The sequence below is a fragment of the Perkinsus marinus genome (genome assembly GCF_000006405.1).
Source record: "Perkinsus marinus ATCC 50983 genomic scaffold scf_1104296958712, whole genome shotgun sequence".
NCBI classification, from domain to species: domain Eukaryota; phylum Perkinsozoa; order Perkinsida; family Perkinsidae; genus Perkinsus; species Perkinsus marinus.
Genome location: NW_003206658.1, coordinates 1,700,976 through 1,715,004, shown reverse-complemented (window position 1 = coordinate 1,715,004; position 14,029 = coordinate 1,700,976). Strand labels below are relative to the sequence as shown.

The 14,029-nt window shown below is 42.7% G+C and overlaps 6 protein-coding genes across 6 annotated transcripts in view; all 6 read right to left on the bottom strand.

The window, feature by feature from the left end:
- Positions 1 to 20, bottom strand: part of Pmar_PMAR011976 (hypothetical protein) — a gene marked incomplete at both ends in the record, with an annotated part of 391 nt that extends 371 nt beyond the window's left edge. The window contains one exon of the mRNA XM_002774056.1: positions 1 to 20. This exon is cut by the window's left edge and continues 4 nt beyond it. Coding sequence (XP_002774102.1) covers positions 1 to 20 — 20 coding nt within the window.
- A 1,336-nt stretch (positions 21 to 1,356) lies between these two features.
- On the bottom strand, positions 1,357 to 2,439 carry Pmar_PMAR011975 (hypothetical protein; the record flags this gene model as incomplete). Its single annotated transcript, XM_002774055.1, has 4 exons — positions 1,357 to 1,482; positions 1,531 to 1,635; positions 2,082 to 2,181; positions 2,399 to 2,439. The coding sequence occupies 4 exons, from the start codon at positions 2,437 to 2,439 to the stop codon at positions 1,357 to 1,359; spliced, it is 372 nt and encodes a 123-aa protein (XP_002774101.1).
- Positions 2,440 to 3,736: 1,297 nt separating this feature from the next.
- Pmar_PMAR011974 (hypothetical protein) lies at positions 3,737 to 4,499 on the bottom strand (the record flags this gene model as incomplete). The annotated part of the gene is made up of 2 exons (XM_002774054.1): positions 3,737 to 3,874; positions 4,313 to 4,499. Coding segments are annotated over 2 exons (325 nt in total), but the record flags the coding sequence as incomplete, so codon positions are not given.
- A 1,408-nt stretch (positions 4,500 to 5,907) lies between these two features.
- Positions 5,908 to 9,309, bottom strand: Pmar_PMAR011973 (molecular chaperone, putative; the record flags this gene model as incomplete). Its single annotated transcript, XM_002774053.1, has 8 exons — positions 9,166 to 9,309; positions 8,789 to 8,879; positions 8,441 to 8,500; positions 8,042 to 8,171; positions 7,573 to 7,686; positions 7,365 to 7,454; positions 6,470 to 6,598; positions 5,908 to 6,027 (listed from the first exon to the last, which is right to left on the bottom strand). Exons 1-8 carry the CDS (start codon positions 9,284 to 9,286, stop codon positions 5,908 to 5,910), a joined length of 855 nt encoding a protein of 284 aa, XP_002774099.1. The 5' UTR covers positions 9,287 to 9,309.
- A 912-nt stretch (positions 9,310 to 10,221) lies between these two features.
- On the bottom strand, positions 10,222 to 12,456 carry Pmar_PMAR011972 (translation machinery-associated protein, putative; the record flags this gene model as incomplete). The annotated part of the gene is made up of 6 exons (XM_002774052.1): positions 10,222 to 10,306; positions 10,845 to 10,912; positions 11,333 to 11,409; positions 11,780 to 11,839; positions 11,893 to 11,990; positions 12,296 to 12,456. 6 exons carry the CDS (start codon positions 12,454 to 12,456, stop codon positions 10,222 to 10,224), a joined length of 549 nt encoding a protein of 182 aa, XP_002774098.1.
- A 409-nt stretch (positions 12,457 to 12,865) lies between these two features.
- Positions 12,866 to 13,216, bottom strand: Pmar_PMAR011971 (conserved hypothetical protein; the record flags this gene model as incomplete). Its single annotated transcript, XM_002774051.1, has 3 exons — positions 12,866 to 12,952; positions 13,002 to 13,087; positions 13,135 to 13,216. The coding sequence occupies 3 exons, from the start codon at positions 13,214 to 13,216 to the stop codon at positions 12,866 to 12,868; spliced, it is 255 nt and encodes an 84-aa protein (XP_002774097.1).
- Between the last annotated feature and the right edge of the window lie 813 nt (positions 13,217 to 14,029).

Here is a 14,029-nt window from a genome sequence, read left to right as displayed (position 1 = left end):
ATACTACTACACCTTTTCATCTCAAATTCAACAAATGAAAGAACAAATTAGATGAATGAAATTTGATTTTCGACGAGTGAAAGGAGTTTTTCGCGAAGTGAAAGTTTAAATTCGAAATGAAAGTTAGAATTTCGTTGACCGGTCGAAAACGAAAGTTCAAATTCGTAAATGAAATTTATGAATTCGGAAATGCAAGTTCAAATTCGTCGAACACAAGACCGATTTCGACCAATGAAAGCTCACTTTCATTCGATGGAAGGAAATTCTCGTCAGCGTCGTGCCACGGATCGACTTGCGACTCGCAAATTGCGAGTGCTGATGGTTCTCTACGGGCCGCACCGTAATGCTCAACAGTACAGCGCAATCCACAAATTTGCAATGAAGGATTTTCAGAGATTCGAACCGGGAGATTGCTTGGGTTTGATTCTCCCATGGAGAATCTCTATTACCCTTCCGATGATATCGGAAGGACGATGGGGTCAGCACATGTTCGGTTCGATTTCCTGACCGCCGAACCGAACTTTGATCGACCGAATACCGAACCGGACCAACCCTCTACGAAAAGTTCGGGTTTCGACGGGTTACATCGGTCCCGGACCGACGGTCCGACGGACCGATGTGACCCAACGTTCCGGAGAACTACCCGTGAATCTCACTCAGTGCAATAACTGTTCACATTTGAGAAGTGCCTCGAGCAGTCTTCGCACATTGTGCGAGTTGTCAACTCGTGGAGTGTGAATAGCGCATATCGAGATGTGGTGCAAGTGCGTGTAGTGTGAATAGTGCATTTCGAGACGTGATGAAAATGAGCTTTCATTGGTCGAAATTGGTCTTGTGTTCGACGAATTTCAACTTGTGTTTCCGAATTCATAAATTTCATTTACGAATTTGAACTTTCATTTTTGAGTGATCTACGAAAATCGAACTTTCATTTCGAATTTGAACTTTCATTCGGTGAAAAACTCCTTTCATCCGACTAAAATCAAATTTCATTTTTCTAATTTGTTCTTTCATTTGTTGAATTTGAGATTGAAAAGGTGTAGTATGAGAATCGTCTCACTAGAGTGTCTCATCCAATCGACTTACCTCAGACCACCACGCCACACATGGGATGGATCAGCGTTATGAGCTAGTTCTAGGTAGGTGCTTAAATTCAAAAAAGAGGAGGTGCTTGGTATGAAGGCAGCTGGAACATAGTATGGTCACCAGAGTATGGTCTCCACAGCGGACCCAGTCACATACTAACACTACCCACTCAAATACTGACATTACGGATGCGCTGACAAGCCTTATCCAACACTAAGAAACGAAAAAGTCCTGAAACGATTGTCCATGTCGCAATATATGGATCCATCGTCAATATTCTATCGGCTCATCGATATCAGAATCAATATCTTGACGCTCATCATCATAGACATCTTCATCATCCCAATGAATGTCGATCATCTGGGCGTGCGCATAGAACGACGAATTCTTGCTGACCTACAACCCAGCAGGGGTATCACGTTCACAAACCGTGGCCTCGCCTACCCTCCATCGCTTTTTCAATCTATGCAGCCTGTTGATACAGCATTTAGCCAATTTGATGCTCGGAAACTTCAGTATAAACGCACAAGTACCATCGGATTGAAACACCTATGGGAGATCGAGCCTTATGGGAGGACTAACCGCGACAGCGAAACCTTCTCAGAGGGAATCACTGAGGCCACATACCCGTACTGTCGCTCGTGCAATGCACGGAGCCTTTCCCGCAAACTGCGGCACGGGCAACTTCTACTTCAGATGCGGCTATGAATGTCCCGATAAACTTATGTAAGCCTCAGAAATTCCGAGACTACGGAACCTCCGATTCCGTAGGTAGAAAGCCAGTCATCGGAAACCCTGTGAAGTCTACTGGGAAGACCCCTGACTCAGTGATACTGAGAAGCTCAGCACATCAAGGTACGAAAAATATCCAAAAAAGTACCGTACACCAGTAATTTCCTCATAAAAAATTATCCTTTTCCGTTTCTCCCTCCCCAAAACACCCTGCTTCACGCGTAAAAAATATTGTAACTCCGCCTTGTATATCCTTGACTCACCCTATGAACAGCAGTTGGGTAGAATCGCAGGCTATGTAGGAGGCCCTCGAGCTGCTCGTTGTCAACATCCTCATGCCATCCAGCCGAAAATACATTGTACCTGAAGGATTTAGAAAATAACAGTTCTAGGTGCCGTCATAAAGCAATGCGCCTCCATTCTCATGACCTTTCACTTCTATAGAACTACCGCGAGCTCAGGCAGCTACAATGGCTGCTCAAAAAGAGAGTATCAAGTATAAGTAGTAATTTCATACGGTGTCACAGTCACGATCGCAGGCTGGTATTCAGAACTATTGAGATACATCGGAGGAACTTACCGGCTGTCAGGGCCGCTGCTCTTCATCAATGCTATGTCCATCTCATCACCCGTACTGGGCACGAAGATGGCTTGTCTCGATGCCCAGATAAACGCGCATCCGAATGCTTCTCCATATGCCCGTCGTTTTGGTACTGCTATTTCTTGTATCTGAGGGATCAGGTAGTATAATGCAAAATATGATGTGAAATTTCTCACACGGCCCCAGCTGCTGGGGCCAGTAACGCAATATTTATGAGCATCTCTATCCGTTGATGGTCCAATGAACACAAGTCGAATAGATATTTTTCAACAGTAACTGTTGTTTAACCTTCACGAGTCATGTTGACTGACTATGCGAGACCAGCCTCATCAACGAACCCTCAACGGCTAACTCTCAGTTCGGGAGCTACAAGCTCCCCATACTTGAGAAATGCGACTATATTCAGGGGATATGGCTGTAAGTCTGGAGCTGTGACTCAGACTCCGAGAGAAGCTTGTCGAGACTCAAGTTAGAGATGTCTTATCGGAGGGAAGAGCACGCTTCACTCAGCCAGTAATGCACTATAACTACTGAAGATACTCATGATGAAGTATAACTGACCATAGTCTTCTAGACACATGGAATAGTGAATACGCTCTATGATCCACATGTGGGATGGAAGAATTCACCACCAAGTCAGTCTGACTGACCTAGTCAGAGACTGCACTGTTTGTTAAATTGGAAGAGAGATTGAAGATACTATCTAACTGAGTCTCCCTATCTCCGCGATAAGTATGTCCTCAACTTTCTCCGTGGTCTCTCTCTCACTCACCCTGAGACTCCGCAACAGAAGGGGATACGTTTCAAATGTCGATTCAATGCTTCCTCGCTATCGTAGTGATGGCGATTCGCCATTGGTGACTGATATAATCAAAACGTTGCAGCTCGGTGGTGTCCAGATATGGTTCTATACTGAAATGCCTCTCTTGCATAGTAACTCTGGGTACGCTTGGAATGAAAGCGCTCGTGGTGCAAGGTTGGATAGGATACATAGCTGAGGTGAAGAGAGCTTTTCAACCTGAGCGATCGTCCGTCAGGGAACCCTCCGGTCAACCGACCAAGTCAGCCATTGTTTGCTCGTCTCAGTGAGAGCCGCCAACTCCACCATACTGTAGACTTCACAAGCAATCGGGCTCCTCCACTCGGAGTAGGGAGGGAGCATGAGAACCACTAGGAGAGAAGGGATCGAACGAAACGTATCTTCGTCAATTTATCCTTTCTATTAGAAAGTTTCTAAGGAATGCTGTCAACTTCAGGACACGGTAAGGTGTGTCGATAACAGAACGATCGGACGGTCCAATTCAGACCAACACTTACTTTCTCCATAACCCTCACACTGTCCTTCACCGACTTGCACAAAACATACACCGTGTCACTCTGATGACCCTTCCGCTGGAATCGAAAGACGATGTCTCGAGGATCTACTTCAACATCGGCGTGCTCCTTTAGTACTTCCTGGACCTTGAACGGGAAACGCAAAAAGGGAGTAGTCACTGCACGAGACTCGATGGTCTACGAAACTTCCGTTGAGAGTGAGCTCGCATCATTCCATCGAAAACTACATCAGTCCGTTCGATTTGTCACAGATGCCATGATGCTGATATATGGCGTGTCACTAAGACACTGTTAAATTTCTTCGGAGCTAGTGACCTTGCCACACCGATGAACTAGTGGTTCGGAACCACGGAGACATTCATCTACCGTCGCAATGAAAGTAGCTACTAATACTTTCTCGAAGTATCTTGCTCTATAGCATCCATTTGAGGGATTCCCTTATATTTGAGTCTATCACTGAGGGCTCTAAAGAGCACTTGTTGAATCGCTAATGAGATGTTTTCGACACTCGCTTTTGTTTTCTCGCCTCACTCACACTATCAACATCATTAATATGACTCCTACCTCTATTCGACCATATGTTCTCGGCAACCCTGTAAGAGTTACAACTCGATCAACTTCACCCTGACTATCAACTGCCAGACGCCGTAAGTCTGCCGACAAATTATGGAATCTCTCTGCTTGCTCCACGAACAAAGAAATGTCATGCGCATCCAGAGCCCTACAAGAGAATAGTTTCCACCGGCTTGAACAGGGAGACAGAATTTGATTCAACAATGGCACCGATACCAGCGAAAGTCTTTCTGCCGAGTTCGAACTCGAGCCGATTGGAAACGTAATAGCAAATCATGAATTTTCTACAAGTCATCATACTAGCTCACACAATGTATACTTCAATCACAGTACACAGTATACTATACGCTAGAATAGTGAGTAGCATCCGTGATAAAACCGCTCTATACCACCACTGGATAATACGTGTCTCCGATGAGCACCTCGGTTGAACGAAAAGGAGTCATTCAGAACATAATGGAATCGGCGACGAGTTATCCAGATCCGAAGAATGCGTAGAGTCAAGATCCAGAGCCTTACCGACAAAAGACGTCCCGAGGAAGAACAGCCTGCAGCCTCTCAGCCGTGACTAGTCTATTCACCACCGCACACCGCCCTGAAGACCAACGAATTACGAAAAAGTTGGTACGCACGCATGCGCACCTGTGAATCTGCCCAGTGATGAGCGCATCAACAACACATCATCCTCACTGATGTCCTCTCTCGTCACTCTCGACATCAGCTCAATAACATCCGCCACCGTTGTCTAAATTTCAAAGGTCAACCGGAGGTCCCAGGTTCGATCCCTGCACCCCGCACCTCTAAAGGAAGCTTCTCGATCAACAAGGCTTCTTGCCTCTCAGTTATTGCGAATGTATCAAGCGTTGGGATCGACGTCACTTGAGTGGCAACATGAGGATTCATGTTGTGCGTTGGAAACTCCTTTGTCGCCCAGTCTGTCACAGCTTCAACGTGTGGCTCGCCATCTACTGAAAGATGAATAGACAATACAATAGACGATATCAACGCTCCTCATTACGCTATGCAAGTCCATAGGAAGGAAAGTCGTTGCTATAAGATATATATCAAGTAACGCACTTCTATAATCAACCTAAGGATGTCATCGGATTTGGTATGAGCATTGATGGAAAACTCAGTCTTCTCACTGAACTAATTTTCTTACCAATACTTACCTTCTTCCAATAACACTAGATGACGGATTTTTAACAACCGAGATTCATGATTCAACAATAGTCGCTCACCTCCACTGGTAGTCTCACTAAATCGTCGCATGTAAGTCCGGAGCATGGATGCCCTAGTGGGTCGCGGGACCAGCAACGAGTGACGCAGGCCTAACATCGGCGACCCAAAACGATTGCTATCACACAACCATTAATTTCTGCCATACCAACCAACATTCATTTCGTTACCACTCAAAGAATTCTACTCCAACCAAACAGTAAGCGAGCATTCCTATGAAATCGATATCACTCATCAATTCCGCTGTACTATCGCGCGCCACAAAATTGACCCACTAACACAACGTGTTGAGACTAGCTCTCGGTCTGTTTGAAGCATACAGGAGTAAAATACAAAGACTCTCATCTCCAGTTCTTTTTATAACTAAGATCGATACCACGTGGAACGCCCTCTGCCCTGCCGTCCCGCTCAGCACGGTGTTCTCGTTCGCGCTCGATGTTATGGGTCGACTTATCTTGAAACTGAAATGAGGAAAAATTATGGCAATTCACATATGAAATTCACTGAGACTATACCCGTCTCGAAATTTCAAAACCCCAATAGAAACTTCCATAAAAAAAATCACAATTTCACAACAAAAAAACCACGTCGAACTTACTACTAGTTAATTACTTACTCATGATATTAAATTCACTATTAATTACTATGATAATTGATTCTTTCATAACCAAAATCTTTCCTAATCATAAATACGACCATTATCAGATTCACCTCTTCCTATCCATACCATCTCATACCAAAATTCTATCACAAATTGTATCAACAAATTTCAACTTTGTAATACTTCATATATTCAACATACTGTGTTGTCCCTTTAAATATTCAACACCAATAATAGTAACAATAAAACCAATAAGAATATGCAAACATCTCCATGATAATTCAAAACACACTAACACTCACCCTCCTAGTGCGAATATTCGTCTCAAACATCCTCCATCCCATCGCTCGGGCATCTCTTCCTTGCTCCCATCGCTTCTTAGCACGACTCGCTTCTAGTCTTTCCTCAGCTGCTCGCTTCGCCCCTTTATGCTGAAAAAAGATTTATTATCAGTGCTGCCCTGCCAAAAATAAAATAATAGTTTTCACGCAAATCCGTTCGATGTTTATATAAATCACTCTCATCATTAATCATTTCAAAATGCCGATAAATAACTCAACGAAAACCTCAACAGGAGTATGCCAACTCTCTCATTCCGTCCTATTATATAAAGCAATGCTGCAAAAAATGTTCGCTTTCCTCAGCTCAGCTCAATACTTCCCTCACTTAGCACAGAAGTTCATATACGAATTGGGAGAATATACGAGTAGTGTACAGAAACTAACAGGGATTATCCAGAGTCTAAACATTGTCACCAACACATGTGGTTGACCATGTCCATATTTTACCACACTGATATACAGTACGCGACATCTAAAACGCGCATTCTGCCAGATAGACTCTTCCTCAGCTCTATTGATGTTCGAGCTAATTTGTTTACCAAACATCTTGTACTGAATTCGCGCACTTCAAACTCTGAAAAATTTTTTCAACCCTCTTCTCACACCTACTGCAACACCCCTGTATATGTATATTAAAATCCATGCGAATTCACACAAACTAGTGAAATCTGCCCACGATTTCATTCAACTCAGTAATCTGATTTCATTTTAATTCAAACAGTTTATTAACGAGTTACATCCTACGTCTAAGCGTATCACTCTTCAGAAAATTCTCCCGCATGCACCATATCAAAAATTCTCATATCATACCACACTCTACACATCAACCCCACCAACACCCCCCCTTCCCCCTCACCAGTCGTTCCTCATTAGCTTGCGCCGTGTTATTAGCATAATCTTCATCCTCCTTCTCCTTCTCTAATATCTTCTCACACTCATTCATTACCTGACAATTTCGAAAAATCCCAAAAACACAAATCGGTAAAAACGTCATCATTGTCGACTTATAACAACAAAAGCGCGCGCCCAAGTGATCGATTGTCTAAGAAGTCCAAGCCCCTTACATCATTATTGAAATCCTCTCCGTCCAAATCTAACGGATCCTTGCCATCCCTCATCCTCTCAATATTCTCCTTCTTTCGTCGCTTTAATACACGCTTCTTTGCATGGGGAATTATCTGAGGATAACAGACGATAATACGACCATTATTTCTTTTATCATATACAACGCTGAAAGATCATGATGCTAGTCTCAATAGGTAATTTCTACTCATAATACGTAACTTTCTCCACCGAGTCGAAACGATAATGTGAACTGCGACTTTTGTTATCCACTACTAATATTTTAACAAAAATAACTCTCGTTACATACAGCGTCGTGTTGTTATACAGCTGTATTGGTATTGGTATTGTTATGAAATAACAATACATACATGCTGTATAATAATGTGCTTCTTTCTACACACGCTGAAGATACATGATAAAATGAATTGCAACAGTCTAGCCGATAAGTTCCCTCCCCCATCCCCCCACCTCTTTATATTTATCGTTATAATTAGGATCATTGATATCCTTCAACGCCTTCGCCAAAACTTGGAAAGCCTCAGCAGCTTTCGGATGACTGCACTTATCAGGATGAACCAATAACGATAATCGACGATATCTGATATTATCAGAATGCGAACATGATTTTGCAAAGGTGTGGTATGAGATTCATACCACATATAAACAACACATACAAATTCTGCCATAAATGTACAGAAAATCAATCAGAATTTCCAGAAAATCCCAAAAAACACATGTAGTTTACCGTATGTATTTTCCCACACTCAATTCTAATTACAGTTCATTCCCCGAATTTTTCCGAAATTTTCCGAATTTTTTCCGAATTTTTTCCGGAATTTTCCGGAAAATTCCGACCCTTCAACTCACTGTTTTTGTATCTCCTTATCCGTGTGCTCCTCCGTGGGGTCCAACAGCAGCACTTCGTACCTGACGTTCTTCACATACGAAAATCAAATACAGCACCCATATTTCCCGCGATATAAGAAAATTCACCACTTTTTCCACCGAGTACTCGACTAATCCATAACGCGAAAAAGACAAAAAGATCACATTTTTTTCGCAAAATTTTCAAAATTTAGGATCACCAGTATGATATAACAATAACACCACCATATTACAATATATATACGTACGAACACCAAAACATAATTCTCTCAACAGAAACCAAAACCTCACATAAACCCAACAAAGATGTCCCCCTCCCCCTCTTCTCACGCGCTTGTAAAAACCTTCGCAGTGAGCCTATCCGCCTGATAATTCGGATCATTATTGTCCTTCCCTGCAAACCGTTTATGTAGTGCTTTACCTGAAGACACCAACGTTAATCTCCAATACCCTACATGGCACATCACGCACTCCCAACACATCCCACTCGAAAACGACTAGTCCAACCGAATAAACTCCATCACTGAGTAGTTCATATGCTAGCAAACCTATACCGAGGTAAACTTCTATAACTTCACGGTACTATCACCAATTCAAAAAAGCCAACATCACGACCGTTTTTACACAGTGAAAAACACCAAGGCGAATAAACGTCCTCATACCACTCCATTTTCAAATCTCAGTTCGCTTCTAATAATGAGTATTACTTTTCGCAGTTTGCAAGTGATTAACTTCATCCTCGAACATTTCCATCAAATGCGCAAACTCATCATCAGTCTTCGCCTCCTTCCCAGGTTCGGCCGAGGTCGTGGAGGATGACGTAGACATCGTTAATTCTGGAAATCTTCCCTGTGCGTAAAGATACCAAAATCAACATCCCCCTACATAACGTCACAACATCCATCTTAAAAACAATCAGCATCTGGGGAGAATCGAATGTGAATATTCCTAGACCTTTACCGATCCATTCTGAACACATCACTGAATATGAAAACATTGACCACCGTATAAAAACGCGCCCAAAAACCGAGCTACCTATAGCTCTACACCTCTCCACACATTCCTAGCAATGCTAAGTACATACCACACATTCATAAGTACATACCTCCCTGAGCCGCAAGATGATACTCGTTGTGGTGGCTGTCCACGAGTCGAAAAACCGGATATGCTAAGAATATGTGGAGGGGTGTACTACTTATATCATCACCACAACAACATGTCCCTTCAACCGAAACCAAACACACAGCAATTTGAAATTTCCTGACACTGCATAATAAATAAACAAACCGAGATCGTCACGCGCCACAAAATTCAAACTTCCAACTTCCAACTACCCTACACCTACAAAAGGGTTGGAGGGAAATTATCATTTTTCCCAAATTTCAATTCTCACTTATCAGCTTTAAACCTCACTCAGTATTACGCGATCAAGAAAGCACCCTTATAAAATTTAGCAACAGCCAAATTGCCTTTAACTCTACCACTTCTCGATCAGCATTCCACTCAGGGATACTACTACGAATTCCCTACGACAAGGATAACCATTCTCAGGTACTTACACTAAAGAGATGAGTGGGAAGGCTCAGATCACAATGATGCACACAGAGTAACTCAGCTAAAGGGACATAATGCTCAACTACTGCCTGATTACAGCATCTAACATCTCGCGCATTCTTCAACTAATCACAATAATCTACTACTTCGCAACAAAATGCTTCTATCTATATCGAAAACAGTAGATTTCGTCAACAACACAGTGTAATTCACAAAGGTCTCGACGTAAGCTTCCACAAGCCATCATTCAAGTAATGGATATTCTCAATCGCTATGCCTTGGTTCGTCGACCTCCTGAAACGATCAAAGTTGAGAACGGCAATTTTTAACACTAGAGTTTCACCCGTTTTACGCGAAGTGAAATGTGGAATGTGTTTTTCACTAGTGTTCTTCACATCAGGGGTGAAACTCCACTATTATATAAACTCGATAAATTTGTTTTTTCGCGAAAAAACATTTAGATGTGAAGGACATTTTTTCCCTAGGCCACCCCATAGCAGTAATTGTCTTGTGTATTTCGCGACGTAATTTGACTTCATTTCACATAGCCATACTCACTTGGTAGAAACGCCAATTCGCGTTTCACGAGAGAAACTCCATTGTCGAAATATACTACTTTTCATACACCATAGATATCTATAAACTATATTATTACCACCTAACTCATTCTATAGATGAATAATATTACGAATTCTTATGCATAATATTATACATTTCCCCGACTATACCAAAATTGTCACCAAAATTCTCTCCCAAAATTTCCGAAAAAACCATATCGCGAACCGCAACAGTTTAAATTTTTCCAATTCAACTCATACCACTCCCCTGTTACATCTCATCAGCTGACTGCAACGTCCTCCCGATAGCACATATATGTTCCTTTCCCTCTGCTACGACCGCCTGAAGACATCCTCGGGCAATATGGGTTCATCCGGTGATCGATCAACACCATTAAAGATCGCAGATTAATACGCTAATCAGTGAATGTATTTTTTCGGAAAATACGAAAGAAAATCGCAAATTCTTCGGAAATTTCCCAACAAATAAACAAAACAATTCTTTCACCAATGTCACTTTTCTCACATACAGAGTGTTGTATAAAAAGTCAAAACCGGTACGGCGTTTGCCATGTGGCCGACGTTATGTTTAACGATAACTCCATGCATAATTCCAATATCAGAACCGTTCATGCAGCCTTGGAAATGACTCGACAAGAGCCTTAACACGAGGGAGTTACTAAGCGTAGATCCTTTCTTCACCCCCCTCTATGAACAACCAATTCGCAAACTTCTCCAGGAGAGATAGAGCCTCTGATATTACAACTATCTGATCCTTTTCCAAATGCTCTGGCAGCGCCCCTCCAGGGCTTGTCAGGCCAGGGGTCATTATATTAGCACCTTGAAATAAAAAACGACCTACCAGTAATATAACCCACCCTCCGTGAGCTACCACAGGAACTTGGAAAATATCTTTCACATGATATGAAGGATATTTTGTATGATATGTTAATATTATATTAACACTCTATATGAATGATATCAACTCCCCATGCACAATTCAATCTAGATAAAGCAACGAGTCCTGTGCGAAAATTCCTTTCAAATGAGCCTAAAACGACTAAGTGAAATTGAAATACCAAATAGGAGCGCTGATCTATTCAGTCAACAAATGAACTCGTCTATCAACGAAAATATCTTTCACAGATAGTTCAATACTTAAAATCAAATATTCAATCTTCCCCGTGCGTAAAGATTCCTCCCGAACTACCTTTCAAAACAAACCGAATCGCACCACGATCGACTCGTACCAACGGCATCATCGTGGGAACTGAATAAACAACAAATATTTTTCCGTCATACCACCCCTTCCTCAACTCCTACATCTATGCAACGTTCTAAGTGTGGGAATCCACGGGCCATCCCTCAGCTGGAAGAACAACACCTCCCCGTTTACGGAGAACATTTGAACATGGTCCTTACTAAAAAGATAACAACACTCAACTACGTCGATGAAGGCGGCCCAAGCAAATCCACGTACTACGACCGCAACCAGTTAGGGTGCTGGGCTAACAACCAGAAGGTCGAAGGTTCGATCCCGGGATGTGTCATTAAGATATCGACTTACAGTAACCCTACATGTAATACCATACTACAGACATACAGTAGCGCAATTACACGTAATACAAATCCTACACTAATATTATTCTTTAAAAGATATCATTATCAGCTACCGATCGACACTCCCCCCTCCTCCTCCACACAGTCCCATCTTTCCAAATCCTACCACTTCACTAGAACATTCTGAGCCTTCTTGGGAAAGAGGCCAGGAGCACACTCCTCCATCCTTGGGTAGTTCTCGATGACATCAGCTTTCACTCCACGGGCTACCGACGACTTAGCTTGATTCTGGGTAGAGATATCGGCCTCTGTAAAGGACTTGAACATAGCAGGGTAAAAAGAAACAACTAATTTGCAATGGAAAATCATTAGAATTTCCTATAAAATTAGTTTACTCTTTCGACACCCTCCCACAAAAACATTATCAAGCTCTGGAGGTCAGTTGCTTTTCTTGAATTTTCTCAAAATCAAAAGTTGCTTTTCTATTGCGGAGTTTTCATGCACCGTTAAATAGGGAACACGCCGTGATTGACATATAGGGTATAGCCTGGCAAATTACCAACTACTCGAGTAAGGAAGCCTACGCAGTGCGCATTATTTCGAGCATACCAATTTTGATACAACGCACGATGAGATAATAGTTGATCACAAACACACGATAACGCCTTCAATCGCCAGAATTAAACAAATAGATTTCACAGAAACCATACCGCACCACTTCGAACATGTTATAAAATCATTCAAAGTTCTCCACATCACTCGGCGGCAGAACTCCTGCATCTCGAGCGTCTCGTATCAACTCCATCAGCTCTGCCCTTTCCCTCTGTTATCAATCACCTCTATGAGCTGAAAACACTTACTACCACTATTACCTCTTTTTTCACATAATGTAGCCATGCACGATGCACAGACTCATTCCAAGAGCTCGCCACACTACCAACCATATAGAAGATAACTCCTGAAGAAAGAGGGTGAATGAATAACATTGAACGGCTAGAGGCCTACCGAATAAGCCTGTAACAGTGACACGCCAACAGAAGTTCCAGAAGTACTGTCGACGGATGTAGAAGGCGGCCCAGTTTACCATGAGATGAGAGTGAGAAAACGAGGCCTTCAGTGAGGGAACTTACGGTGATGGGAAAGGCAAATAGATAACAAGCCAAATATAAAGGGCCCGGGTTCGATCCCTGCACCGCGCATTTCTTAGTGATCGCGGGTTCGATTCCCGGCGCGGCAAACAGATTGCGTCACTATTTATTCCGGGGCCCGTCACTATTCTTGCACCCTGTACAAAACCTTATGCCCCTATTCTGCGCATTTTTGAGAAGGCGAGTGACGGCAATCGGGCAGTAGGGATACATCAATCTAGTAGCCTAGTGCTGCTTGTCATAGGTGAAGTACTTGAGTCAAGAGAGTAGTGTCGATCGGAAGGTGTTTTGTTGGTGTGGAGAGGTAACGCGGGGGCAGGTTTTGCGAAGTACTGTGTGTCATTCAATGGATGTATACTTCTCCCGGCACGGTGAAGGAGTTGTGGACTCTGAAGAGAGAACTGTTCAATTCAAGCACGGAATTCACGAACGACGGGTTCACACCCGAACACAGACAGTTCTCTGGGTAGACGAGAGGTTGGAGGTGGGCGATGGGTGCGAGTCTATGAGACCCTTCTACATATATGTACTGCTCTGTTGTATGTCGTAGCTGTCTCTGGATGAGTTGGACATGACATAGAACAGCAGGCGTGTAGCTGCTGTCTTGTTAAGCGACCGTAGTCAGTGCATCGGTAGTGTTTGCAACTTGTGCGTAAACATCGACCAAAACAGCAAAATATAGATTGAACAAATATTTCAGTCGTTTTCTACTATTGATATGATCATGGACATTATTAATGCAACCGATGCGA